Raw genomic sequence first — 27,943 nt, forward strand, 5'->3', positions numbered from 1 at the left:
GTTTATGCCCACAGTGCCCCTCCTGCTAGTGTCTCAGCAAAAGCAAAAGATAATCACAATATGCAGATTCACAGTGAAAGGAGACAGAGCATGGAGCTACATCGTGGGCCATTCTTCCTCAATGCTCTGTCGTTTTTTCACACTACCCTATGCCCAGAATTGTTTAGAGCTGCTGGTGACCTGGCTGCAGCTTAACATGGTAAACTACAGCCAAGATGAGGAGGAGATTTCTGGTTTTATATGCAAAGGCACTGATCTGCTGGAGTTCTGACTGCTTGGGAGCAGCTTTTTGTACCTGCATGTACAATGTGGCACCGTTTGGATAGTCACTTCCTGATGAAAAGAAATATACCATGGAGTATCTAATCTCAATAGTTCCTCTCAGACAGAGCAGCACTGGGATAGAAAATGTACCCAAGACCCTGCAATGCAATTAGCATAGCCTCGTCTTGATGTATAGGCTTGACACAGTAAAGTAGGGTACACAAGCACCATGTGGCTCAAATTCTGAATTTTATTTGCCTATCGGTTGAGCTACATGCTCGCTTCATTGAGCATGACAACCTAGTTTTAAGTGTCATTTAATTTTCATTTTGAAATATAATTACAAAGTGTTCACTGTAAGATATCACTCGTCTGCAAATGTGTCAAGATTAATTTGTGCTAGCTTATTCACAAGTGTCAATAGTTAATTACTGTGTCATCTCTAGATGGCTAAATGACATTCTAACTTCTGATTTTTTACAGTGTTCCTTTATGTTATTTTCCATTAGGGGATGAGTCCATATTCCTACATGTGGGCAAATACCCAAGCACATAAAATACCAGACGTCACAACTCATTAAAATCAACAGAGCATATATTGCTGTATATATCCTATAAAATATATTTAACTGAAAAGATAATTCTAGTAATAATGTCAGATTCCTAAAAACCACACATTAATTTGGATCTGTCTGATCTAATGCCTAGGGGACTAGTGCATGGGATCATTGTTTTTACACTTTTGTTCAATGAGAAGAGGACAGCTTTTCGGACAACTGCATGTTTAAAACAAACAAATAATCAAGCAAAAAACCCCAAACCCTTCACAACCTGAACAAACAAATCAAACCTTGCTTGTGGAAGATATTTGAAGGTTTGAGTATGCTTAAGTGTTTTTGTTTAATTATTTTCTTGTCAAAAAGAGAGTTAAATAATGGTTATGGTCTGGCTTATTTGTAATTCTCAAAATTGCATCTCAGTGCAAGGAAACAAGAACCATGAAATCTATCAAATGCCATTTTTTCTAAGAAAGATATTATTTGAACATCCACCCCTCCCTTTTTTTTCCTCAGGGTCCTACAATATTTCCCCTTTTTGGAAAAAATATGTAACTTCTGAGGCTATTTAAGCTCCTTCAATAAAAAAAAAAAAAGGCATGAAAGGAAACAACACCAGGCAGAACAGTGTTTACGATAAGCACCCTGCATGAACCATTTTCACAGGTTTCTTTCTTGGAGCCTCACCTGTTCTTGCTGTTGGCGAGCAAGGTCCATTTGCTGCCGTTGTTTTTCAATTTGTGAGGCTGCCAGCTTTTTCTGCTCGTCATGGGCAGCCAGGAGCTGCTCTCGTAAGCTGATCAGCTGGGTGATCATAGTGGAGAGCTGTCGCTCTTTTTCTGCCAGGCTTTCTGGTGTACCTAAAGGGGCAGGAAAGATGTACTGTAAATATGAGGTGGACAAGAGTTAAAGAGCAATATTTACCCCCCAAAAAAATGGCTGCATCATCCCCATGTTTATTTCAAATAGCAGCTTAGATATATATTTTACTAACAAATCTCAAAATAATGGAACACATAGCTTTGCTGTGCTCTAAGCAGGGAGGATGCAGTAGAAATGAGAGCAGAAAATATATAGAATATTTCCTTTTTTTCTGACAGGGATTTATTCTATATGAATCCCTATATCTTCTCCATCTAAATCTGCCCACTGTGATAAATACATTCAGAGTTTATTAGACATAATTTTCCCTCACTTTATATATTTTGCTGTTTTTTCACCCCAAGTATGTACAAATGCTAAAAGGAAATTTAAAATATGCTGTTGGGTGGAAGAAGCAGTTTAAGAATTTATTGATCATTTTTCCAAAATATCCATATATCTGGTAGGTCATTTAGGTAAATGCAAGCATTGGTTGTGGAATGTGTATTAAAAATGAGCTTTACTTGTCCCCAAGAGAAATGGCTAACCTGAGAAAATAGCTGAAGAATTTTCATTTAACTTTCAAAGTTTACTCTACGGAGAGCACTTAATTAATATGAAACTACGGTACATTTATTCTTTGCACTAATGACGCTTAATGGTCTGTTTATGGGTAAATTGCATGGGTCTCATAAGTGGAGAGTACAGGGTCCTTTTCCAAATCAATCTGAAAAAATCCCATCTTCTGTAGGAACATATTACTCTGTCAGAAACAGCAATGTCAGTTCCTATATTTGGACCATACAATACATTTCCTTGTGGGAGCACCTCAGACCCACAGGTCTATAAAAGATAATATAATTACAGCAAGGCAGAAGTTCAGGAATACTGGAAGAGGATCTGAAAGATGTCCAGAGTTGGAAGCGGGACAAATAAAGCAATTTAATATTGTACAGGAGAACCGAAAATTAGAGAAGACGAAAAGCAAATCAAGATTTTATCAGGTCAGTAGTGTGCCACAATGATATGAGAAGTGGCACAAAAGAGGGTATTCACAAACTGACTCTGATAAAGGAGTCACAGGACTTTTGAAGAGGAAGAAAACGTGTGAGGAGCAGGACCTGGGAGAGGATAGAGAAACTGTCACAAAATTATGACTCCACCTTCTTCCCAGGAGTAAAATGGATACCTTGTAGGGAAGAGAAGAAAGAGGCTGACAGGTTTCATAAGGAGAAGGAAGACAAAACAAGCTCCTGCCAAGAAGGTGACAAACATGAGATTCTCTACTACCTACAGTAGGGACCAGTATGATTCTTACACAGAATTTCATTTGCAAAGGCAGCATACAAGAAAACCTCTGTCTGTAATTTCTTCCTATGGGAAAAAGAAACTTCATGGCTTAAGTCATTCACTCAAAACAAAGCAATCTGTCAGAAACAAAAGGTACCTGGTTTTCCATACATCTATTAAGAGCATTTATCAAGGCAAAGTACTGGGAAAAACTGAATTTCTTATTCACTATTAAGTATCTTAGTTTTAAAAGTTTCCAACAACTTGATGTTTCCCTCCTCTCTAATGTCTAATCTTCATTCATTACACATGTGACACAGAAGAAGAAAAATGTGTAAATTCTGTTGTAGAGAAATTTTAGAAAGGGTCATTAGCAATTTCCTTAGTCACAAGAGGTATGATGGATGCATGAAGTTGAAACTGAAGGACACTCTACTACCCAGACCTACTCACTGCAAAACCTTGGTGAGATATGAGTGACTGAAGCAATGAAACAGTTCTGTGCAAAAAGCTGTTTCAAGACAAAAACAACAAAATAATTTTTGAAAGGGAGCTTAGGCAGGTGTGTGGCCAGGAAAGTGTCTGCACTGAAAGTGTTGCCTTGCCAGGATCCTTTAGCATCTACTGAGCTCCATGCTGACATCTGTTCAATTATCTGCAACTTCAGTAAAGACCTACCTTAATCTGTATTATTCACTTTTAGAGATTTTTCACTAAGATTCCAAGGTCATTTAGGTGGTTTTGAATACCATATTGCACGCTGGAATTTATTCCTGTGGGTAAAAGACTCTTCTGCCAGAGAAAAACTCCCTTACCCATTGTGACTAGAAGAGCTCAACCACTCCACCCACCTATTTAAGGGCAATGGGAAGCAACCTGCTGCCTCAGATGGTACTCATTGTCCTCCACTGCCACCTGGGAAACAGCAGCTTGAGACTTTCACATCTGTCAAGCAGCTTTGGCATCATGATGCAAGCCCCTGAGCTTGCAGTCATAAAATATTTTACACACCCAATGCAGATATTAATCTCCCACACCATTTCCATATTACTCTGTATAGCTTGTACTTGCTTCATAACATGAGTAGAAAACTACCACAAAGAGTGCCTGCTAAGGCTACAAAATATAGTTGTTTTGTTAGGTTTTCTTAGAACCATTTGATATAGTTGCCGCAAATTTATAGTTTGGGGTTTTTTTTTTCTTTCTTTTCCTGATTTTTTTTACAATAGCAGGCAGAAGTAACTGCTCTTATTCAGGAATTCACAGCAATTGTTTTTCTTTCCTTTTTTCCCCCCGAGAAACACATCTGAAATAAATGACCCCATTTAAAGTACTCTGCTCTTTAATTTGGACCCTGCTATGTAATCCAACAGCAGAATAGAACTGATGACCACAAAATGTACACTGTGCTCCTGGAAAAATCACGAGACCTCCATGAAGCTGCAGGACACCTAACCGAGCACTGCTTGAGACAGGAACAAACCTAAGATGAGAATGTTGTGTGAACAGTGTGTGTGTGGAGGGGGGAGGTATAATTTAATTTTAGAGTGGAAAATCCCAACCATTATTTTACAGTTTAAATACCAATAAAAACCAACTTGCTTAGAATGCAGACCAGATTGAGCTGATCTGGCTGGGACAAGAGAGGTCATCAGTAGCTGTGTGCCATCATCATCTGTTTTGCATCCACTTTCTGCAGCAAGCAATGAGATTCCTAAACTCATTACCAGTAAATAAACTTCTGCTGCTGACTGAAAATATCTATAAATAAAATAAAAATACAGCTATCTGTAAAATGTATTTGCCATAAAAACTGATAAAACAAAAAGCTTAGTAAAAAATAAACAGTAAATATGCCAGCTTCCATAAAATATTATATACCACAGCTTGCTCTCTGTTCTAATCCTATTCTCTTACTCCAAAGACAGCAGTGCATTTTTTTCCATGGGGTCTTCCTTATCCCCAAAACACATCTGTCTTGAGTTTCTCTCAGATTTGTCAGGTGGATCAGTGCTCCCCAGGGCCTGCTCCATCTGAAGTATTTTAATTTGACTAAACACCTGATTTATTTTATCTCTCCGATGAGAAAGGCAGTTTGTCTTAATAGAGCCTGTCAGCCCACAGTCCCATTCACAGCAATTTACAGGCAGCCAGGGATGCTGGAAAAGAAGAGTGCTGTGATTCTGTATTTTATCCTCCTCCAGAAAGCACCTAAAAGCAGCTATTCACTGCTACTGCATGTGGCATTTTAGAACTGAATTAGCTTTTTATTCAAGTAACTACACTTGTTGTGAATAGCTTATCTGTAAAATTGCTACATTCACTACTGATTTTATTAACCTTTGGCTCTATCACAAAATGGTCTTCAGTTAGGAAAGACCTTTAAAATTGACACATTTTTCTTAGGGGCCTTTATTTCAGTGACTACAGATATACTGAATTTGATCCATTGACTCCCTTTACCAGCAGTATTTAAAATTTTGAGTGTTAGTGGGAAGCTGATATTGTTTAAGGACTTGTTTTTAAAATGAAAATGTGATAGTCTCACCTAAAGTTCAGAAAAAATTGTTATTATTTTTTATAGTACTTTGGTTGTATATCCTTGCCTTTTTGATAACAATCTCATTGTATTCATATTTTAATTTTTCCCTGCGTGTTTATTGTTGTACTCTTTCTTTTGGATTTCAGCACAAATTGAGATAAAATGGTCAGATTGAAGAGAACTAAGGCATCAAAGAGAACTTTTGAGAAATTCTGGTCATAGGTCAATCTAACCAGGAGAGAGAAAATAAAAAGTAGCAATAAATCTGCTGAAAAAGAGAGAAGAGTTCAACTTGTGGTCTAAAATTCCATTTAGAAAGAATTCTGCTTGTGGCAAAACTCTTTCTTTTAAAACCAATTAGAATGCTGCACAATTTCTGGCACATAAAGCAATAGAAAGAGCATCACGTATCTTACAATGCCTTTAATAAAAAAATCACAAACCTCATCCTGCATTTTATCTATGCAGATTTCCCTAAGCATTGGCAGGAAAAAAAGATTTAAAAACTAGTATTCTTTAAATATGGACATACAATATAACTATAGTTGCAATATTTTACTGCCTATTCAGTCTATATTCAAGTGTAGCTGCATGTCAGCAAACACTGGAGGCTTTTCAATATTAATTTTGTTACTGTCCTTGTGGCAAGCTGTCCTGAGGTAGAGGCAAAGTAATAGCTGCTGGTAAGGGGAAAAAGAAACAGGCATAATAAAAAGTAGAATTCTAGGCTTACACAGTGTAATTTAAACTAATCTCTCTGACACTCAGCGAAAGAAAACTAGATAAAACCACATATTCTATCAAATGAATAAAAACCAAAACGTTGGAGTCATAAATAAGCCAAAAATTTTACAGGCATGATCCACAGCTTGCTGCAGTAGGGTTCTTAGCTGTGACATGAAACTACTGTGGGTCCTTGAATGTGCTTGCCTTAGTTTCCCAACAAGTACACAAAGTGAAACACTACCAATCAGAGGTTTTTATGCCTGGTTAGTTAATGTTTCTGAAGTGCTTTGAGATCCTTGCATGGAATCTCTACACAGCTGCAAAGTATTATTGGTTCTCTTGAATTCTGTGATTAGTGTAAAGCATGACAAATACCATCCTTGTTTATGCACTGCATCTAAACTAACTTTTGCTCCATACGCTTACAGGAAATACAAATTAATAAATCACAAATGATTACTCCTGTTATGTTTCTAGAACAAACACATAGTGTGACTTTTACGAAATCAGGAGACAGTAATGCAAGAGAGAAGTGTGGACTTTGCCAGAAACTAAGTAGGGCTTTAAATCACATAACTGCAGCTCCAAAGTATCACCAGCCAAAGCAATTCAACCAACAATCAAAAATTATTTTGAATCATGGCAAGCAATTTCAGCTTTTTTTTTGCCTTTTTTTTTTTTTTTGTTTTAAAGCCTTTGTGACTCAATTCCTCTGTTAGGTTGGAGGGGGTTTTATTATTTTATGGACATTGTTTGAAAAGAAAGAAAAAACACAATGCTAGACATAAAAGAAAGTGTATTTGATCTTAGCTTCCCAGAGATAACCTGGTTAAACCATTCTGTCTAACACTGCAGCCTGCAGCACACATCAGATGGGCTGTGATGTTTCCACTTCACAGGCTCTGTCCAGCGTTTAGCATTTACCCTTTTTTGATTGGGTCACCTTCTAAATGCCACAAAATAGGGCAGCAAAAGTCAACAAAAATAAACAGGCAAAACAGAAGAAAGTAACAATCTAATGGAAGGGCTTCAGAGATAAAAGTCACTTTGTGAGGGCTGCCTGACTAAGGAGCCCCCTTGCCATTGCAACAGCATCTAATTTGAGTTCTAACTCCAGCAGCAGTTTAAAAAGCTTCCACTCTAAAGGGCCCCAAGTGTATCATAAAGATAAAGCATTTCAGTAGAAAACAGCCACAAAGACCTCTATTATCTTATCAGTCTTTGGTTACAACAGCTGAACCAATATGACTAAGTTCTGAATGACTTTTCTTTCCCCCCCTTCTTTTTATAACACTAGAATACTGGAATTTCTTTATTTCATGATCAGTTAGCAATTGTTGATGTTCCCATATGCTACTGTCCTGTCCTTAGTCAATAAAAAGTTTTATAAAGGCTCCCATTGTGCTTTGTAGCATCCCAGTGCAGAAAGAAGCACAGCAAACATGTCCAGCATGCAAAACACACCAGATAGCTTCTCTTGGGAAGGTGTGGGATCCCTCCCCTCCCTTATGTCTCAAAATGATTCTGCGTTCTAAGCTTTGAGCAAGGAGACTTTTTTTCTGTATGTCCATAGACAGTCATGAGAATAAATATTAAGAACTACTGAAAATGCTCTGTGGAGAAAAATCTGTCAAATTTTGAAAAACAAAAAAGAGGTTAAATTAGTTATGAGAAGGATGAAAATGCTGTACTGATAATCCACAGGTTTCCTCCTAATTCCACATATACTAAACCTCAGAGGTTGTAGCACTTTCTTAAGTGGGAGTGATTTGAAACTCATGATTTGCAAAACAGCAGACTTTTAAAACAATCCTATACTCATCATGGTCCTGCCTGTCTTTCTTAGGTTAGCCAAAAATTGGCTGAATAGCTGAGTGAATATGAAGTCAGCTCAGCGAGGCCATGCTGACCCTTCACTGTCCCATGTCACTGTGCCCACAGACAGGCGAGGGCAGGGACCATCCATCCCCCAGCCTGGGGATCTCCCTGGATCTGGGGTGCTGCACCCATTGCCTTGCACTCTGGATCATCTCAAGGCTTCCAGCCCCTCCCCACATCCAGATCTCTGCCTGGCACTGAGCTGGAATAGTCACAAGTGCCCTCACAGGCACCTCCAAGTGCTCATGTTCAACTGAACCCTATCCCACCACCTAAAGTGCTCTGCTCTGCTGGCTTTCCCCTTCTCAAACCAATTTGATGGATTTAGCCCTTCCTCAGACTTCACAAATCACAGAACCATTTATTCTGAACTAAGAACAAGCCACAAGAATGTCTGAAGTAATCCAGCTGGAATATTTCCCCTAAGGATGTGCCATCACCTGATAGCAACTGAGGCAGGCTTACCTGCCACAGTATGTTCAGCTTTACCTTAGCTTTGCTCCTCCAAATAACATTTTTCATTTCTCACATGTTCACTGGACTTTTTGCTCTTGCATGTTTTCTCAGCAATTCTCAAGTGTTTCCTGAGCAATATCTTATATTCAGAGGTTTTCTTCCTTGGCTGTTTTTCACAACAGTTCCAACTGAAGGAAACCAATACATTCAAAAGGAAAATACTGCAGTGATTGGAGCAGCAGAAATTGCTCCCAAGTTGTACCCAAAGAGCTCCACAGCTGCCAAGGCAAGGTGCTAGGCAAAGGTTTGGGCTGAGAAGTGCCTGGTCAGCTCGTGGAGCAGCACAATGAAACCTTGCACCATTTTTAGCAATGTGGTGAATCTACAGTTGAGTCCTAAAATGCAATCCACGTCAGGAATGTAGGAAAGAATGTGATGTTAGCCAGAGCTTCAACCTCCCCCTCCTCCAAACCGGTACCCAGAAAAAGCAGAATTCAAACAAATCTCTTAGAATCCTTACTTTCTTTCACACACATGAAAAGAAGAATTCTATCAGAGATAAGCCTTGGAGGACGTAAATATGTTTAGAAACTTTGTTACTATCTCACAGATACAATTCTATTTTACTATTGTCTTCTATTAAAATAAAAATAAAAATAAATAAAGCCCACTTTAGCTTATTTCTTAGAATTTCTCTCAAAACCAGAAGAAATTGTAAATTTACACTCTAAATGATATTAGAAGTACATATTAAGTCTTAATTCATACATGTGCACATGTAAGGAAGATGATGATCTTTTGGATAAATTATTTGTGGAATTTTACAGCAGCAAGTAGAGATTTGATTGTGAATGCTTTAATGCTTTCAGTTGGCTTAGAAATGCTTCCTATACCGTTGATATGAGCTGTTTAGAGTCTGTGTAGGAAAAATGTGATATTGCTGGATATAAACAGGGAAATGAATATTATACATTTCAACTAAAAACTCATAGCCAACCTGTTCTTGTTGAGTTAGAATATAATGATAATAGCAGAGGCTGTGAGTAATCTGTACAGTGATACTAACACTAAAATTTGAGATAGAGAGAAAAATGAGGAGTGTTGGTTTGTTAACTGAGTAGACTGTAGCCCAGGGCATAGAACATCGAAATAAAATTAACACTGTGGAGTTATATGGAGAACAAAATTCACATTATTCATATTATTATTGACTCTAAAGCTCAATTCAAATGCTTTTATAGTAAAAAAAATAAAATAAAATTACAAATGAGAGTAAAGATGGTCCATCCATTTAAGGCAATCACTCAGGACTTGAGAGCTGAAAAAATATCCTGACCTTCAGTTTTTCCCATTTAAATACAGATGACAGTACTTCCCTAGATCATGGAGGGGGAAAAGGAGGAGGATGTTATACTGAGGACCATAAAGATTACAAACTGTATTTGTAGACTATATAACAGACAAAAATAGTATATTAGGAAAAATAATCAATATAAAAGAGGTGTTGAGAGTGAAAAGAAATGACAAAAATCTTCAAGAAACAAAATCTAACCGTCATTTACTTATACAACAGTTCTTGTTCTGTAGAAGAATCCACACTGAGCTATCAGGAACTGTGCTAATAAGGATAGCAAAAATACTTAAATGTCACAGCAGGAATAAACTTTCAGGATCAGAACCTTCTCTGTCCAAACATCCCCACGTGGATGATTTAACCAGATTTTCTTGTGGACATTAAAATACTAAGTGAAAAAAGAGCAAGATTGGTTTTGTTTTCCCTATCAGAGAAAAGACATTAAGCACAAGCAAAAAGAGCAGGTCAAAATGTCTTCCTCAAGAAGATGAGAAAGTCATAAAAGTCATGGTTTAAAACATAAATCCTTTAACTTTTCTCATTTGCAAGGGCTGTAAAACTACCTTCAACCCCATAGTCCTGTAAGGATTTAAGTTGTCACGTAGCAAAGTAGGGGAACACTCAGGGAGGAATGGAGATAGCCAAAGCTGTTCCTTCTGATAATGGGACACTAATACTAAATATAAAAAAAATCAAGTCCCTCAGTAATTATGATGTTCACAATGCTCGTTGCATCTTCATTACAATGGAATTAACAAGTCAGCAGGTTTAGTTCTCTCCTCAGATTATTTACATGTACATGTAGATCAAAAACATCCCTAGAAATACCCTCTATTTCCAAAGGCATGAGAACTGATCCCCACATTTCCATAAACACTGAGTGAAGCCTATTGTTCATCCTCCCTATTATTTTCTCCCTGAACCTGACTCAAAACCCAGGGATACTTTCATCAGCTTTGGCTGAATTTTGTAATTGCCAGAGGACCAGCAGCAGACTCATTGAATAGAAGTATAAAAAAAACTTCATCTCAATTTCTAGAAAACTCACCATATTGGACTTCTAGAAACATACTAAAATCTCAGTTTTAGGTCTGAGACTGCTTTTTCCTGACAGCATCATCTGGCATAAAAAACTGTGTACTTAATATCAGACATTTTAAATGCACTTTCTTATTAAACTCTCTCCAAAAGCTGTTTGTAGCTCAACGTGAAACTATAGATGTAAAACTAAGAATGAAGTGCTTACACAGAGAAATACTGCCCAGCCCTTTGCACCAGCTTCAGGGGAATTTCAACACAATGGCATTTTTCCCTAAACATTGTTTTGTTTTCTACATAATTTTTTCAATTTTCATTTTTCTCTTCTGATTCCTAACACTTGCTGAATGAAGTTCTGCTGCACTGGTACTCTCACTGTTCCTTAATTAAATTAAGCAATATTGTAGATGTTTCAATTCAATAGAAAATCCCCAAATATCATTTCCAGAAAAGAAGAAAAACTTTTTTTTTTTCTAGGTGAATATTTGCACCTGTGCCTTGATGGAGAAGAATGGATAATCTGAAATATTAACTGCTAACCCACCTCTAATATTCATATAAAACGCTGCAGTAAAAGGTCTAAGATAATGTTTGTAACATCCTCTTTTAGATGTAAAATGAGATTTTTTTTGCTTATACACAATCACAGGTAGTGTCTTCTTTGGAATTACAATGTTGAGAGTCACAACTGATGACAATCTGGAATAAGTAGGATCTTATCAACAAACATTAAAAGATTGGGAATCTGCTGAAGAAGCAAATGGAGAATTCAGGACTGATTTTTAAATTTTTCCATTTCATTGATTTTTTTTTCTAACACCCAGCTGGATAAAAGTAATTTTGTTTCCATATTCAATTTCAAATTTAACAAGTGATTTCTGGGTGCCATTAATCTAATTTTTTCATTTTGTAAACATGATAGAATTCCAAGACCTATACAATTTTTCACTCTTTTAAAACTAGTACTTCTTCCCATGCAAGTGCAAAAAAAAGCACTTATTTAGAAGGAAGAGCTCCCCAGTTAAAAGTTATATCTTCAATCACAGGGATGGAGTGAATATCTGTGCTATCCAATCTTATTCTGGAAAAAGAATTGTATATGTACATGCATAAAAGTGGCTGGAAGGAAGCTGAGTTTAGAGGAAGTTCGTTTAATGCCTCATCTGATGAGTATAGTTCATATGAATTAGATGATATTAATTTCCTTACCTAACAGGAGTTACTTGTGATTTCTTTAGCTGATTATTTGCCTTTCATTAACAAAAAAAGGTTCATGATGTAAAAGAATCTTTTGATTGGGTTTGTTCAGTCTTCTCCACTGTCTAAACTATGAATTAATATTGAAAGGTGAAAAGGAATTAAATGTTTTAAGTTTTCAATTTTAAGGCGCAAACTACAGAAAAAGAGGGTTTGGGGGTTTTTTTCTGCTTTTTGCCACTGTATTTGCAGAAATAAGGTGACTCTTCTTTTTAAATAGCGAGGAACACTTTACATTCTAATGTCTACAAATACATCCATGGGGCAGTGGCAAGAAAAGGGGCCAGTTGAGGTTAATGCAGCTTTTGTGTGTAATTCTGCTGTAGGATATGTGCAAATCAGGTGAACAACCACATCTCAACATCTTCCTGCAGGGCTAATTTAATTTTAAGGAGCACAATGCAGTGAAGCTGACCCACCTGTGTGCCAGGAAGGGCTATGAGAACAAGGATAGGAATGAATACTTTGCTCTGTGGGTGCAAGAAGGGGAGAGATCTTTTCCATAGGTGCCACTGCAGCTTTTTCATTAAAAGGCTGATTGATTTACATATTAGGATTCAATTATTTGGGCTCATTTGCCTTAAAGCCAACACTGAGGATCACACTCCAGGAATCTTGCCTCTTTTTCTGTACTGAAAATTGTAACCCAAATGCATTTCTTCTGCTGCATCCAGAAAGCACAATATACACAGGAGAGGAGATGTGCCCCTGTGAAATGTACTCTGACTTCTGATGTCTTGCAGTTACTTTTTATATCTTGTTAAATAAGTTACTTCCATGAGTTTTTAGTTAGTAATTATTAGCTACACAACTCAGAAATGTCTAAATATAAATATGAGGAGTATTAGTACTGCAAGATTTATATACTTTAAATATAAATTTTAATTTTGATCTTAATTACATGTTCATCTTTCATGTCTTACAAATACAAACAAGTATATCAATGAAAAACTTATATTTGCCTCTGAAGATTTTTATTGCCTCTGGTGATAAGTAATGAAGAAGCAAAGTTTATTGCAAAACAAGGACATTAGCATAGCCTGTCTATCATAGAAGCTGTAAAGAAGAAACTTCCTACCTCATCTGAGAAGAGACAATTTAGTCAAAAGCCTTTGATATGTATGGAAAAGCAACAACATTTTATACACTTAGAATGAGCCCAAAGAAGTCATTTGAAGGATTTACACTCATTTCAGTGGGTCCATTGATATGTTCATTAATAATGGTGTTAGGTGGACAAAATTGGCAGCCTCAGTCTTGTAAATCTGAATATTATTTTAAATTTAGTTCAAAATCAAAGAGTTATAAATTTAAAGTGCCACTTATCTGCTGCACACAACCTAACAATCTGTAAAACCAATTCAGCAGAGCATATTAATTCTACAAATTAGAATTATCAAACATCTGTTGAAATAACCACAACCTCACTGCATGGGTATGAGAAACAAAAACCAAGCAAGTAAACTATGCTCTTTTTCCCTCAAGGTTTATTTTATAAATAAATAATTAAATGAAAATAATGCATTCCAGAGCAAATTAGAATTCTATGACCAGCTTGCTGTGCTCCTGTAAGTACACTACCAAATCATCAGACAAGTTTTCTAAGCAGAAAAAAAACCTCCTAAATCACATTAAGCAGAGCACAAAGGGGGTGGCCTACGTTTGCAGACTGCAGTTCCACACATATTCCAAGAGTGCTCTGGTATAATTATATTCTAACCACAAGCATGAGTGTGTTTAGCCAGATGGTTCTCAGAAGCGACCAAAAGCGCAGTCAGAAATTTCCTTAATTCAATTTATTTGTATACCTAGTTGATGGCAAACCAAAACATTTAACACAGCCCTGTGCTACAGAGCCTTTGGTAATTAAGTTCTTCACAGTCCCAGCCCAGAGTGGTATCATGTTATTTTTTGGTGCTTTCATAGGTATTCTACTACTCCAACAGGATCACTCAGAAAGAAAACCTTAACACTGCCTGTTCAAAAGGCTTAATATAATCCAATATTCAGAGGCATGAATTTAGTCAAACTTCAGGGACAGTGTTACAAGGATTCACAAGAAGTCTCGAAGCACTGGGAATACGTAGGAAACATACCAAGAGGTTTTGAATTCCACTATAACTGCATTCTAATTCAATATATTATAAATAGACCTGGGATATATTTAAGAAATCAGTATCCTCTAATTGTTTCTCTCTCCTTAAGACAACATAATGCTGTCCAGGTTGCATTTTCATTATTTTATTTCTACAGCAACCACAATTGCAGAATTATTTTTCCTTCCTAACAAGACAAACTAAAACCATGAAGAAAAAGCAGAAGCAGTGAAAACTGATTTCTACTGAGACTACTCTCAATTGATTTTGAAAGTCAATCATCTTCCTTTTAATTGTCCTATTAAAAAAGAATGAGTTTTGTCTGGAAGAGGACACCTATTGCAACTCAATGCAATGCTTCTGACATGTTTCTCAGAAGTTACTTCAGTGTAACTCTGATGCTGAGAAAAAGTCAACTTACATGAAGGCTAATTGGGACTGCAAAATAATTTTGAACTTAAGCAATGTATTTCGTGGTTATTTCCTCTCTATGAATTTTAAATAAATTTTAGACTAAAATTTCAATCTCTTTGCACCTACAAAGATCTCAGGTATTTTTTCCAGGGGTTTCTCAGATTTGGGTGTCTCTGGGCCAGGTTTTTAAAGAGGTTTAGGCCTCTGACTATTGCAAATATCCCTATAGCCATGTTTTCAAAAACATTTAAAACATCTAAGACCCATTGACTTTAAGATGACATCTTAAACTATTTTTAAAAATGATATAAATATGTGTGAAACACATAACATCACCTTTGAAGTTTTCAGTTCATTTGATCCTGCTGTGGTTCTTTACACAATGGACACTACAGCTGTGGAATGTCTTTGTAAATGATGCTGCTGGCTCCAAGTTTTATGTTGGTTCAAGGGCAGATGGGACAAGTATTTGAAAGAGGGTAGAGGAATCTATTTGACTGACTCAAAATACATAAACCCCACCAGGGTTTGGAAATCCCGGGAACTGAAAATAGCTAGAGGTAGAGATAACATTAGTGCAAAAGTATAATTTTTCCCTGTTCTTCATTCCTGTTTGTCTATTTATGATTACTCCTGCAATCAAATGGGTATTTTGCTGGTTTTTCCCTTTATGCCAAAGATATCCTTTCTATTTCTTCTCTGAGTTCTTCTGTAGCAACTTCAGCCTTTCAAATAGAGTACTTGATGATTTTTTTATTAAGATTTGTTTTCCCAGTATGGAAATTCATACCTATGTATCAACCAACTGTCTTTCCTTAACGCAGAAGTAGATTCATTTACCTTTCTGCAGTTCAACACCAGCTAGTGGACATGAGAACCTGGATCTGTGTGATGCTCTATACACCTTGGGCTTAGGGCTCATATGTTTTTGTCAAAACCTAAAGTGAATCACTTTGAGTTTCACACAGGTGATAAACTTAGCAGAAAAGAAGTTTTCAACTCCATCCTTAACAGTAACTTCTAAAGGAAAACCATCAAGACATTTTGCTGTTTCAGGATATTAAAATAAACAGGAATATAAATGGAAATATTGTTGAAGGACTGCTGGAGGACTTGGGGTATTTAGATATCACTTTCTAGAAGTCAGTAGCCCTTTGGTAACTTCCAAGTGGCATGGACTACATTCACTTACAAACTTCCAATTTCCTCCTTGGAGCATTGGGTGGATATTCCATAGCAAAGGTGAGGTTTTTCTGCTCCTGTGTACCTTAAATGTCCTGCATTCAGGGCACATCAGCAGCCTGCAGTAAAACTTAAGCCTACAGCTTCATCTCTACCATGGAGTCAACATACATAGATAGAAGTCTGCATAAGACAACCAGCTTATATAAGAGGATGAATGAATACAAATAAAGTGAATACATTAAAATGCATTTATAAGGCAACACTCACACACACACTCTCATGTTTTTTCCCTACGCCAAAAAATAAAGGAAATTATTTTACTAGGTGAAGAAGTCATTATTTAGTTTAGGAGAAGTAATCCTCAGTTGCTTAACCAACTTCACAACTCTACACCTGCTCTGACACAGCTAACACTGACAAAAAATAGCACTACTAAACCTGTAAAAGCCTGAATTGGTACAGATGGCAAAAGCATTACTTATTTTACCAACTAACCTTCTAATGCTCCCTTTTAACCATTTCCTTTTAGCTGTCAATCAAGAACATTAAACAAATATCATACACCTTGAGTGCTTGAATCAAGAAAATTAACTCTTTCGAAACGGAATCAACAAATGTAATCATTTTGAACAGAACCCACAGTCTCAGCCTTGGAAGAGGCGATGTCAGCTGGTCTGTAGGATCTGACTTTGACAAGTGAGGAGCAGTGCAAATACTTCACAAAAACATGGACTGGCTTAGGTTGGAAAGGACCTCAAAGATCCTCCCATTCCAACCCCTCTGCCATGGGCAGGGACAAATTCCACTACACCAGGTTGCTCAGAGCCCCACCCAGTCATGCTGTAAGTGTTGGAGTGAGCCTATTGGAAGGAACACTTTTGTCCTTTGTGAAGACTATTTCATTAAAACAAGTTAAAAACCGTTCATTTTCAATATATCAATCTTCAGTTTTGCCTCACTCATAAACTTGAATTTTATATTAACTTCTGTGTGTTTAATCTATTTGAATGTTTTACACAGACATAGATGTCATAATGTGAATTTTTTATGGCAATGCAGCTGATGAGCTATTAACACCCATATTTTGTCACAGGTTGGTTGCTGCTGATCACCACAGCCCTTTTCAGTAGTTGTGACTATAACTGAGAAAAGAGTTTTCTCCATGGTTTTGAGCACAATACATACACAAGAGAACAAGCAGAGGCAAACTGGGGGAAGAGCTTCACCTACTTATTTAGTTAACTAAAGTTTAGCTATCTGTGAAGATTGCCTATGGTTTTTCCAGGTCAGCAGAGGGAGAATTTTCACTGTGCCCCACTCTTAGCACCAAGTGTTGATATCTGTCTGACAGTGGGATATGTTTTCTGAGGGTATGCAGGGACCCAAAGTGCCTTTGTCAATCACTGCTATCTTGAGAAGTGGCAGACCTTAAACTGACAGGAATAAGTATTTCTTTTCAGAAAAAACCCTTATCCTTCAGGAGTGGGCACCTATCTTTGGATGAAGTCTGAGAGGCCCAAATTTACACCATAGAACCCCTGGGAGGGGAAGAAAACAACAACAACAAAACAAAAAACAGAAAAACAAAAAAAAAAAAAAAAGAAAAAAAAGAAAAAAAAGAAAATAAACAAAAAAAGAAGAGAAAACTATAAGAGGGTTAATTAATTTATTAATACATCCTGAAGTAGGAAACCTCTATTCTATACAGCCCTTAAAAGAACATCTGCAGTCATCCTGCAACTCTTGTAGAATCCCAAAAATACATAAGCAAATGGATCTTGGCACCAGAGGAAAGCAGGGAAGGTAAAACTTTAAATTACAAGTCAGTAGGCATTCTACAATTCTTAAGGAACCTGGAAAAACCAAACCACAGAACAGCTATGTCCATTTAATTTTCTTTACCTTCCTTAATAAACCTGCTTGAATTATTTTGGTGTTACCAATTGCGATATGAAGTCTAACTTTCACTGCATTTGGAACAACTTATTTGTGTTAACCCATATAAAATAGCTGTATACTCTACATTGACTTCTTAAATCCTGCAACTTGAGCATGCCACCTGCATTTTAACAGCAGATTTTGGTTTAGTGTCTGTTCTAAAAGTGTATTCCAGCTTTCAGAGAGGATTACAATTGTCTACTAAACAGTTACATCAAAGATCAAATCCCATAATTAAATTTCAAACTACACTGAACTATAAATAATTTTCTGATCTCAGGGGTTAGAGCTGAGATCTTATGCCAACAGAACACTTTGGGGCCATATATCAATCTACAGTATTTCCAAGTCAAAACAAATGCAAGAGATCTATCTTCACACATAGTAGTGTGTTTAAAAATGTCGGAAATGTCAACCGCTTACATACTTTCATATTATCCCTAATTAATACAAATTGCATTTAATTTCACATTTAGTAAAACATATTGCTGCCCAAAATAAGGACTATAATTTTTATCAGCAATTATTATTACTGATGTATCAACACAATTATTTAAATTCAATGTATATAGAGGCAGAATCCATGCAAGCATTTACAGTTTTTGTTCCCTCTGTGTTTCTTCCCTAATTTTTGTGGCTTGGAGCTCCTCCAGATGCTGCCTCTGACTTTGTGGTTTTGTATTTGAGATCCCGTCTCCTGATTCATAGCATTCCTTGATTGACAAACAGATTCAGATAGGAAAGCAAACAGTTACCTGTATATAATCTGTGCCTGACAGCTGCCCTGCTAAGTTTTCCCTTCGTGGTGAACTTACTGTTTCAGATTTTACTCATTTCTCAGGTCTCTGAGTTACTGTGTTTACTGAGCTGCTCTGTAACTGGTGACATATGTGATCTCCACACTGCAAGCTGCACTTCAGACTCCGAGGATTTTCCTCTAGTCCCTCCCTCTTCATAAACTAAATTATTTTAAAAAGAACATTGGGTTTTGTATTTCCAAACTGATGTGCCTCCTAATTGAATGCAGAACACTTTCAAACTATTTTCCATTAGAGGCCCACTTTTTTTTCCGACTTTAATGCACAATATAATACCTTCACTGGCAGATTAAAATTGTTTTACTAGAAGTAAAACCCGTTATTATATGCTTTTTTAGTGGGTTTGCGTTGTATAATGCAGGGTGAATTATGTAAAACATACCAAACAGGATACTTTGCAAGCTGCTACTTGCATGCTGCAAACAATCACAGTTTCCCTGATAGACTGGGACTTAGCATCTTAAAATTCCTGTGGAAATCAAGTGCATTTTAAGTATTGGGTTTGATTATTTAATCAGACAACTTGCATTTTGCCCTGGCTAATTTGGAAGGCTGATAATATTTTACTCGTAAAGTAATTGTGCACCTGTTGTGATGGAAACCTGTTCAAACAAATCTTAGTAGACATGAGGATTCATTCCCAACACGAGTGTGTTAGCCTCTCATTACTGCTATCTATGGGGCAACAAATTTTAAGCAGCTATTGAACAGGTCTCAGCTTAATCTTGAATAACTCTTCAAGAACATTTATGACAATATGTCTAATATTAAGATTTTTTTAATTTATATCAGTACAGACTAAGGTAAATATTAGCATACATGGGTTAAACTAACTGCAATTTAAAGAAAAAAGGGTAAGAAAGATGTGTTCATAATAGCATGGTTTCAATGTGAGAGCTAATTACATGGAACCATTTCTGATCAAGCTGCCTGGCTATAAATCTATTAATATTATTATCACAAAGGGTGATGTCTACAAGGACTTCATGGGATCAGGACAGGCTACATCCTTAACAGATTTCTGTTTCCTCTGTTCAGACAAATTCCAATGGAAACTGTTTCAATACATCTCTCTCTTTTCTTTAAAATTCATAAATTCCTATTAATTGCTTGATGGAACTTCATCTTTATACTGTTTTTGAAAATCTTCCCTATTGGTAAATCATGCCAGAACAAAACAAAACAAAACAAAACAAAACCAAAAACAAACAAAAAAAAAAAAAGCCACAAAAAAAAAAGGGAAAAAACCCTAAAACAAACCAAAAAAGGAAAAAAACCAAAACAAAAACAAAAAAAAACCCACTAAAAATATGGATAGGGTGAAAAAAAAAATTCACTTTAATCCAACATAAATATTTAAGGAAGAAACAGAAGAGACATAGTGAACAGGTACCAATTCACTCATCAAGAGGACAGTATTGTGAATGATCTGATTGGAGCAAGGGGATCATGATTAGCCTGAAATCACTTTAATGTTGTCAGGAGGAGGTGAAAACAAGGAAAATGAGCCCAGTTTGGCTAGATTTGCCCTTTGGCAGAAAACTGTCAGATGTCATTGGTCAGATCTGAAGTGAGGTGACACAGCTAAACAAATCAAGATATCCTGAAAAAAAACACTGATATTTAACCTCTTCCAAAAGGTCAGCTTGTTTAGAGGGGACAAGGACAACCCTTCTTGTGTTTCTTCTATTCCTCACTGAGCTTAGGCTTTTGAGGCAGTGGCTGTGTCAGGTTGCACATTATGTTCTTGCCATTCTCAGTTGCAAGGGAGTTACTAAATGTGCTCCTGCTTCATTTTTTCTCAGAACTGATGCTACGTCCTTTGAATTTTATAGATGATATTTCTGACTCTCCTCAGGGTCCACAATTTATCACGTTCCCAGTAAGGTATTTTTACATATCTCTTAAGAGAAAAAAGAATATGATATCATTGGTATCATCAGGACATCCTTATTATCATAGAGCATCCACACATCAAAATCCCACTTCAAGACATGACTCTCTATTCAGAAATGGAGTTTAAAACCAACTCAAGTGAAAAGGATTGCCACAAAGGTTCTCAGGAATCAGTGCCAAAGTTTGATGTTGCTCAGAAAGTCATATTTTGTGCAAGAGGTTTCTTTCCAAATGAACTGCAGAGAAGGCTGAGGAGAGGGGCCAAAGTGCAGAATAGCTTTCACATCGAGAATAAATAAATATGGTTTTACATTTCAACCTGGAAAATAGGCAATGGAGTGTAGTGTAACAGAGAAGATGAGCAGGGAACAGTTCATTCTGACAATGTCCATTCTAAGATCGAGGGGACACCTCCAAGGTACAAATATACAGCATATTGCTAACTGCTGAGCTTATCCCCACAGACACTGCAGCTGTCTGTTAAAGGGTTCAAAAGCGATTGGACATGTTCATAGATGATAATTCTATCAAGGGTCATTAAACCCGAATTACCACCTCTGAATCAAGCAGCCCATTAATCATATTTTGTGGGAAATTGGAAGAGTATACTGAGGAAATATTACTGTATGTTTGCCCTTTCTTTCCACCCTTCCACAGGATGCACAATATCCAGGGACAGAATGTTGCAGGACAGTGTGCTCTTTATATCTGACACTTAAAAATCCCAAAATATCAAACACCCATAATGATTCCACAGAATGCAAAATGATCAGAAAATTTCAGTCCTCTCAGTACTGTCCCTATCCGTATTTTTCTAGATAAATGCTGACATTCATCAGTTTGTTAGAATTTGACCTTATATGTCTACAGCAACAAAAAGCCAAAAGCACAGAAGCATGATGAAACAAGAAATGGAGCTTCCACTTTTGTTTTAGCAGAGTAAACTCCGACACATGCACTTGCTTCTCCATAAGAGGGTGATTATTTGTCTTCAGTAGAAGTTTTATTTTGCTAAAGGTAAAAAACTTCACTGACAACTAAGCTGGAACTTGAGTCAAAAGGAAATTTGCCACTGACATCCACTTTCAGAAGAGAAGGTGCTAAGTTCCAAGCAGTGATACATCCTTCAAAACAGAAACCTTTTTACTGCAGTTAAAGACTCAGTGTTTATCACAAACAGCAAAGACTGATATACTGAAAATCAATACATATATATATATATATACACACTACTAAAACAACCTACCAACAGAGGAAAATGGAGAATTTTTGAAAATAATAGTGGAGAAACCTGATTTGTAGCTTTTAGTTTATAGGCAACCCCTTTTCTGCTAAAAAAATAGATGGAATTTGAAAATAAACCCATTTTATACCATACATTTTCTTGTCACTAATTGTAAAAATAAAGAATGGATCCCATTCCAAAAGGCAGAATTCTGTTGTAATGTGCAAAAGAAATGTATTGCTGTTTCAGTTCCTTATTATTAGCAACATTATACATCTTATTCCTTTTTCTCATGAACAGTTGATACTATTTCTTGCTACATTATTTGGGACACATTTCACAAAACCCAGAACATAAGTGAGCTGTCATATTTATTTCAGTGTAGTACAGAGTTCATACATTGACCTCTGAGTATTTAAGTTTAGAAATATACACTGATAAGGCAAAAAACATATAGATATAAGTGATTGTGGTAAGTAAAAAAAATTCATTGTGTGCCTGGAACTAAAGGGCATGCATCCTGCTTGATGTTTTTTATAAAATATATTCAACAATATGGAGAACTTGATTTATGTGAAAGGTTGATTACAATGTAATTTATAGTTCTGGAGTTTTAAGAACTAGAAATGGTAATAGTCATTACCTTTCAACATTAGAAGCAGGCATGACTGTGAGAGGTGCCACTGAAATACAACCCTCTCACCAAAAGACTAGAGCAACAAAAAATGTTTGGCTTTTTCTCATGTGATAAACACAACTTCAATCCTGCCAAGGCTTACATGTACATAATTTAAATACTAGCACTATGTACAGTGAGCAGTCCAATTTCTTCCACAGAACTATCCTCTGTCTGTACAGCTGGGGGTGTGTCTGTTTACATCCAGAATCTAAATATACTTTATACTGAAAGAAAAGTCAAGAAGGCATGAGACAATATGGTTTAACCTATTTCACACTGGTGATTAGTCTAATTGCTTTGGTATCTCGACCATAACAAACAGATACAATGGGGCTTGGTAAGCTTAACCAAAATATTTTTATTTTTGGAATCCATTACCTTCTGCGAGCAAATCCGACTACAGGGCATGCAAACATTAACTGCTGAAAGTGCTTCTGAAATATTCAGGCATTCAAATGACTTAATTTAGAAGGTCAGGTTAGACCTGGAAGCACAGCCCCTGTACCATGTTCCACAAAGTGCTACTGGCTGGAGCAATGGCAAAACAAAAGTATCTCTCTGCTCTGCAGAGCGACAACACAAAGCTAAATATATCACTTCATTGGATCATAGCAATAAATTCATTATGAGAAACCTTTATAGCCTGTGGTATATTCCTAATCAGGACCAATTTCTTGAGGATTTGGGTGTAGGGGTTCTGGATTGCTCTGCTTTGCTGGATGTTTTCATTGGTTTCACTAATTGGAACCAGTTGATTCTTTTTCCTGTGTATTGATTTTTTAAATCCTAGCAGTTTAACAATGATTCTAATGTATCATAACACTTTAGACCTTAATCATATAGTGGGGCTTCTGCTTGTAGCTTTTGTTTGAGTTTTAATTAAGAAGACCTTGTGTCTCAAAGCCTGAGCTGGGTTTTTAATTGCTAGTATGTATATCACACAGACTTCAAAAGAAATAAAATATGTTTATAACAGAGAGCACAAAGGAGAGCTTTGAAATGTCTATAGCCATACAAAGTGACATAATTAAAAACCTCTGAGTGCCTCTGTGATATAAGACTTATATATATTTATTTATACATATTTATGAGGCAGGCTGTTATATACCCTTAGACTTCATGAGAAAGAATTTTCAGCAATTATACTGAAAAATAATTACTGCAAATTCAGACTATGGTGTTGATCAGGGCTAAAGGAAAATAGATTTATTTTCCTCAAAATGGACTTCACATTTGATATAGTGCAGCAAGAAACACCTGAAAGCTTGTGTGCTGAAATCTGTGAAGACAAATTTTATAAAATAGAAGCAAAAATAACATTTTAAAATGTTTTGTAAATCATGCATGTTTAAAAAAAAATTAATTCACTGTAAAAACCATAACTTTCTCAAGGATTCATTCATGCACAACTCTTTCCAAGACTATTCCAGAAATGGATAGTGTTAAATTACCAGATTCAAACAGTTATGCCTCACTGTCCTCTTCCACTCATTAATACACACAGAAAATGCTCCTAGAAAACACCTCCTTGCATCTCTCCTGTTCTTATACCAGGAAAAAATACCCTTTCCAAAGTTGTTTATGGATATCTTACAAGGAGACTATCAAGTGGGTGAAGTTGCTTCATTTTACTAAATTCCACTTTTCCTAGGAAAGAGGAAAGCTGCCTCCCACCTACCCGAATATTTTGAGGCCATTAAACATGCACACATCACACAAAACAGGGGCTTTACACTCTCACTAGTAAGGTAGCAAATATAAAAGGAGAATATAAAAGGAGAAGGGATAAGCACATAATGGAAAGAGCCTTCTGTGTTGGATAAAGCTATGGACATGAATCACTCCCTGAAATAGAGCCTACTGTACCAAGCCAGCATGTGACATTCAAGTGACAATGCCTATAAATACAGAGAGCTCCAGTTGTAAACACCAGTGGTGGAAGGCAGAGGACTAACCTGCACCACAGTAGCTGCTGACCCAGGAGTCACTCTGCTCTCAGCCTGCTAGACCAATTCTGACCCTTTCACGATAACATCACTGCTTCAGTTAAAGACTGACCTTTCTTATTTGATCTTCAAAGAGTCTGCATGCTGAGAAAGACCATTGCGGGGCTATTTCAGTAGGACAACTGCCTGATGCATGCAAGACCATGCTATTCCAGAGATTTATATTTGGAACAGAAACAGAAAACTTAAAACAGACTCTGTATAGTGATAAATGATGCTACTCTGCCTAGCTGTGGCTGCTGAAGAAAAACTAGATAACCAAGCAACAGAAATGCATGCAGAGAGGGAGGGTGAGGACAGAACTCTGTGCACCCAAATATCTGGAAATAAAGGGAAGAGTCCTGCCTCGCTTTGTTTATTCAAATACGTAATAACAACAATTAGAATGAAAAGTATTTCCTGATCCTAATTTTTATACAAAAGAGACCAAATACTGCAAAAGCCAGATGTAAGCCTAACAAATTGCTTGTATACCTTAAATAAATCTATTTGCATGCACACCCTGGAAAATAGCATACAATCAAATGATTTGCACAGGCAGCTCCAGGGTTTTTTTCCAGGTGAGCAAGGCATTTAACTCAGGTCAACTGCTTCAGAGACCTTTGAAAATTTGACCTATGTGTTTCATTTATAAACATATCAAATGAACAAGCAGACTTATTTAACCACTGGAATTTGGCTACAAAGCATTCTGCCAGATTTTCCCCAGTTTCATGCAACCTCCCTGAAGTCAATGGCTTGTTTGGCTGGAATTCAAGGAAGAATCTGGACCATTATCAATAACTGAAACCCTAATAAAGAAACTCAGAAAAAGCAATTTTACAAGTGAAGCACACTATGCAAGAGTAATTGTGAACAGGAACAATCCCACACTGAGAAAAAATGAATTATTCACTGTTTGTTACTTTTGTATTGGCCTCTATTGTTTGAATTAATAGATATAGTTTATAATTATATCTTGATTAACACTATTGTGTTCTAAATATAGAAGGTAAAGCAAGAAAATACCGTTTTTATTTGTTTCTCTCAGCCAATTATCTTTTCTTCTTGTCTGTGTGCTTCCCAAACATGAATAGAAACAGTTTGTGTCAGTGGTACTTTTTTTTTTTCCTGCTTTCATCCTTTTTTCTGGCACTGATTCTTAGTGAGCTGCCTTCCCACAACCAAGATGCTAGTCTTTCACTGAAGGGGGAGGGCTGTGGTTGTGCAGACACAGAGGAAGAACATGTGCTCAGGTTAGCCTTAGTGAGAACAACGCCTTCTCTCGAAAATAAACAACTCCCAGTAACAGTCAGTGCAAAGAGCAGCTCCTCACAGGACCACACCTTGCTTTCCTATAATCAAGAGTTCTTTTTTTTCCTTAATGAATTCGTTTTTTTTTCTTTTTTTACTGCATCACTTCATATCTTTAAGTTGGGCTCTCAGTAATATGGGCAGAAATTCTGCACAAGGGCAATTCCATAAAATTATTTAGAATCTAATGGAAATGAAGGAAATATATATTTGACCTCCCAAAGATACAGATTTTCAAATGCAGCTCCTTCAGACCCCAGAATTCCCTGTCAGTTACCTTGCTGGAAACTCAATCAGCACTATGAAAATGAACTTCATGATTGTGAAATCTACCACCTTGAACAATGAAAAGATTTATTTTTAGGTATGCTTCCCCTACATTGCTTTGTTTCCCTCATGTAACCTCTTTTTCATGCTGCCATGTGCTATATTGTTGATTTGTTTGTGGGGTTTTTTCCCTTTCTGAGCTGATTTATGGTACACAAATGCTAATATGAGTTAATCCCAGACTATTGGGTTAACAGTGGTTGTATTGGCTTGCAGATAGCCAGCCTGGAGACAGTGGTTGGGCCATGGGTTTGGGAGCCCAAAGGAGAGAATTCCACCTTCAGATCTACCCCTGCTCTGCACCTGCTTTTCTTCTTCTATAAAACACTAATGTCTTTGTCAAGAGCTCTGAAGTGTAAAGCACAGCATAACATCAACCATTATTTATCTTCCATGTTGGTTCTTTTAAAAAAAATAATAAATGCAGCTGCAATAGCAAAGATTCAGCATTGCTGGAAGCCAACTAGTAGCATGGATGAATATTGCAGATATTATGACCACTTAAGGATTCCAGGTTACACAGGAAATGGGCTGTGGAAACTCAGTGACTGTCCATATACAAATCTGGTGAGCCTAATCTGATGATCCTTTCATACAACTAATAGGCTATTCCCCCAGAAAAGATTGTTGAACGAGTTGAAAATTCTTCCAAATCTGAGTGAGAATGCTTTGTAGGTAGATGAGAAAAGGATTAGAGGCAAGAACTCTACCCACTCACTCAGCAGAGAACATATATGCTAAGAAAATAGGAGGAACAACATATATCCAGAAAAACAAACCTTTTTTTCCAATAAATGAAATGTCATTAGAAAGCTTGTTGTGCCACACAAAAGAATAAAGAACATTATTCTGCATTGTTAGAGATCCCACCTCTTTTAAATTTGATTCGCTAATAGCATTCAAGTAGTTTCTATTTAAAGACTAAGTAGCTATATTTTGCAATTAATGGACAATAAGAATTCAACTAGGACTCAATGTTTTCCACACTATTAGGAGACAATATGGCTTTAAATAGATTGTGATTTCAATACATCATTTTTTTGGATTTTATTGCAGTCAATTTTAACATGTTCCTGCAAAATTTCATGCTGTTTCTGTCACTGATATTACTATGGGATTTCTTACCTGCCCAAAGCATATGCATTGTCATAATTCTACCAGAAAAATCAGGAGAATCCAACAGATTTTTGGTCCTGAAGGAACCAATTATATCTTACTTATTAAAAAGAGCCAATCTTTCATCTACTTGTATAATAAAAAAAATAAATTGAACTATCTTGAATTTTCCTGGTGGAAATTTAAATCCCTAAGCATCAATTTTCATCAAATAGAATTTTTCTCTTTTTTTGCATTAAAGAATTTTACAGAAAAGACTTTAGTAATATGATGAACCTGACTCTTTGTTTCCACACCTTTGTCGTTTTAATTTAATAAAATAATACAAATGAAGAGAAATAAATCTTGGGTACTTTGTGTACTCCTCAAACATGCCTTAAGACCCCTTCTCACAGCACAAAAAACCCACATTTTAAATTTGTTGTTTAATCAATAACACCGAACTTCTTCTCACTAAGAAAATGCATGGGAGAATTGATGGGTGGGGAAAAACACATCAAGATTTCTACATCATACTTAATTGTCAGGAGAATTCCACGTTTCCTAGGCTGATGGCTCAAGAAATCATGAAAGTACTGGAAATTATTGTCCACATATACAGCAACACTTGCACCAATCTCAGTAAGTCCCAAATTTTATCCAGACCTGCTCTTTCTCTACATAATGGGATTAAGAGAAACAAATATCCTTTTTTTTTCTTTTTTTTTTTTTTTGGCAATTTTAGATC

The 27,943-nt window shown here is 36.5% G+C and overlaps 1 protein-coding gene across 12 annotated transcripts in view; it reads right to left on the reverse strand.

Annotated features, from left to right (window-relative positions):
* SOX6 (SRY-box transcription factor 6) overlaps nucleotides 1-27,943 on the reverse strand; it is a 366,784-nt gene that overhangs the window by 139,325 nt on the left and 199,516 nt on the right. For all 12 annotated transcript variants that reach the window (XM_085063213.1, XM_085063212.1, XM_085063211.1 and 9 more), the window contains one exon: nucleotides 1,509-1,677. In XM_085063213.1, coding sequence (XP_084919339.1) covers nucleotides 1,509-1,677 — 169 coding nt within the window. The remainder of the gene's footprint in view (nucleotides 1-1,508; nucleotides 1,678-27,943) is intronic.

Source organism: Lichenostomus cassidix, chromosome 5 (genome assembly GCF_008360975.1).
Source record: "Lichenostomus cassidix isolate B80296 chromosome 5, HeHo_3.0, whole genome shotgun sequence".
Lineage (NCBI taxonomy): Eukaryota > Metazoa > Chordata > Aves > Passeriformes > Meliphagidae > Lichenostomus > Lichenostomus cassidix.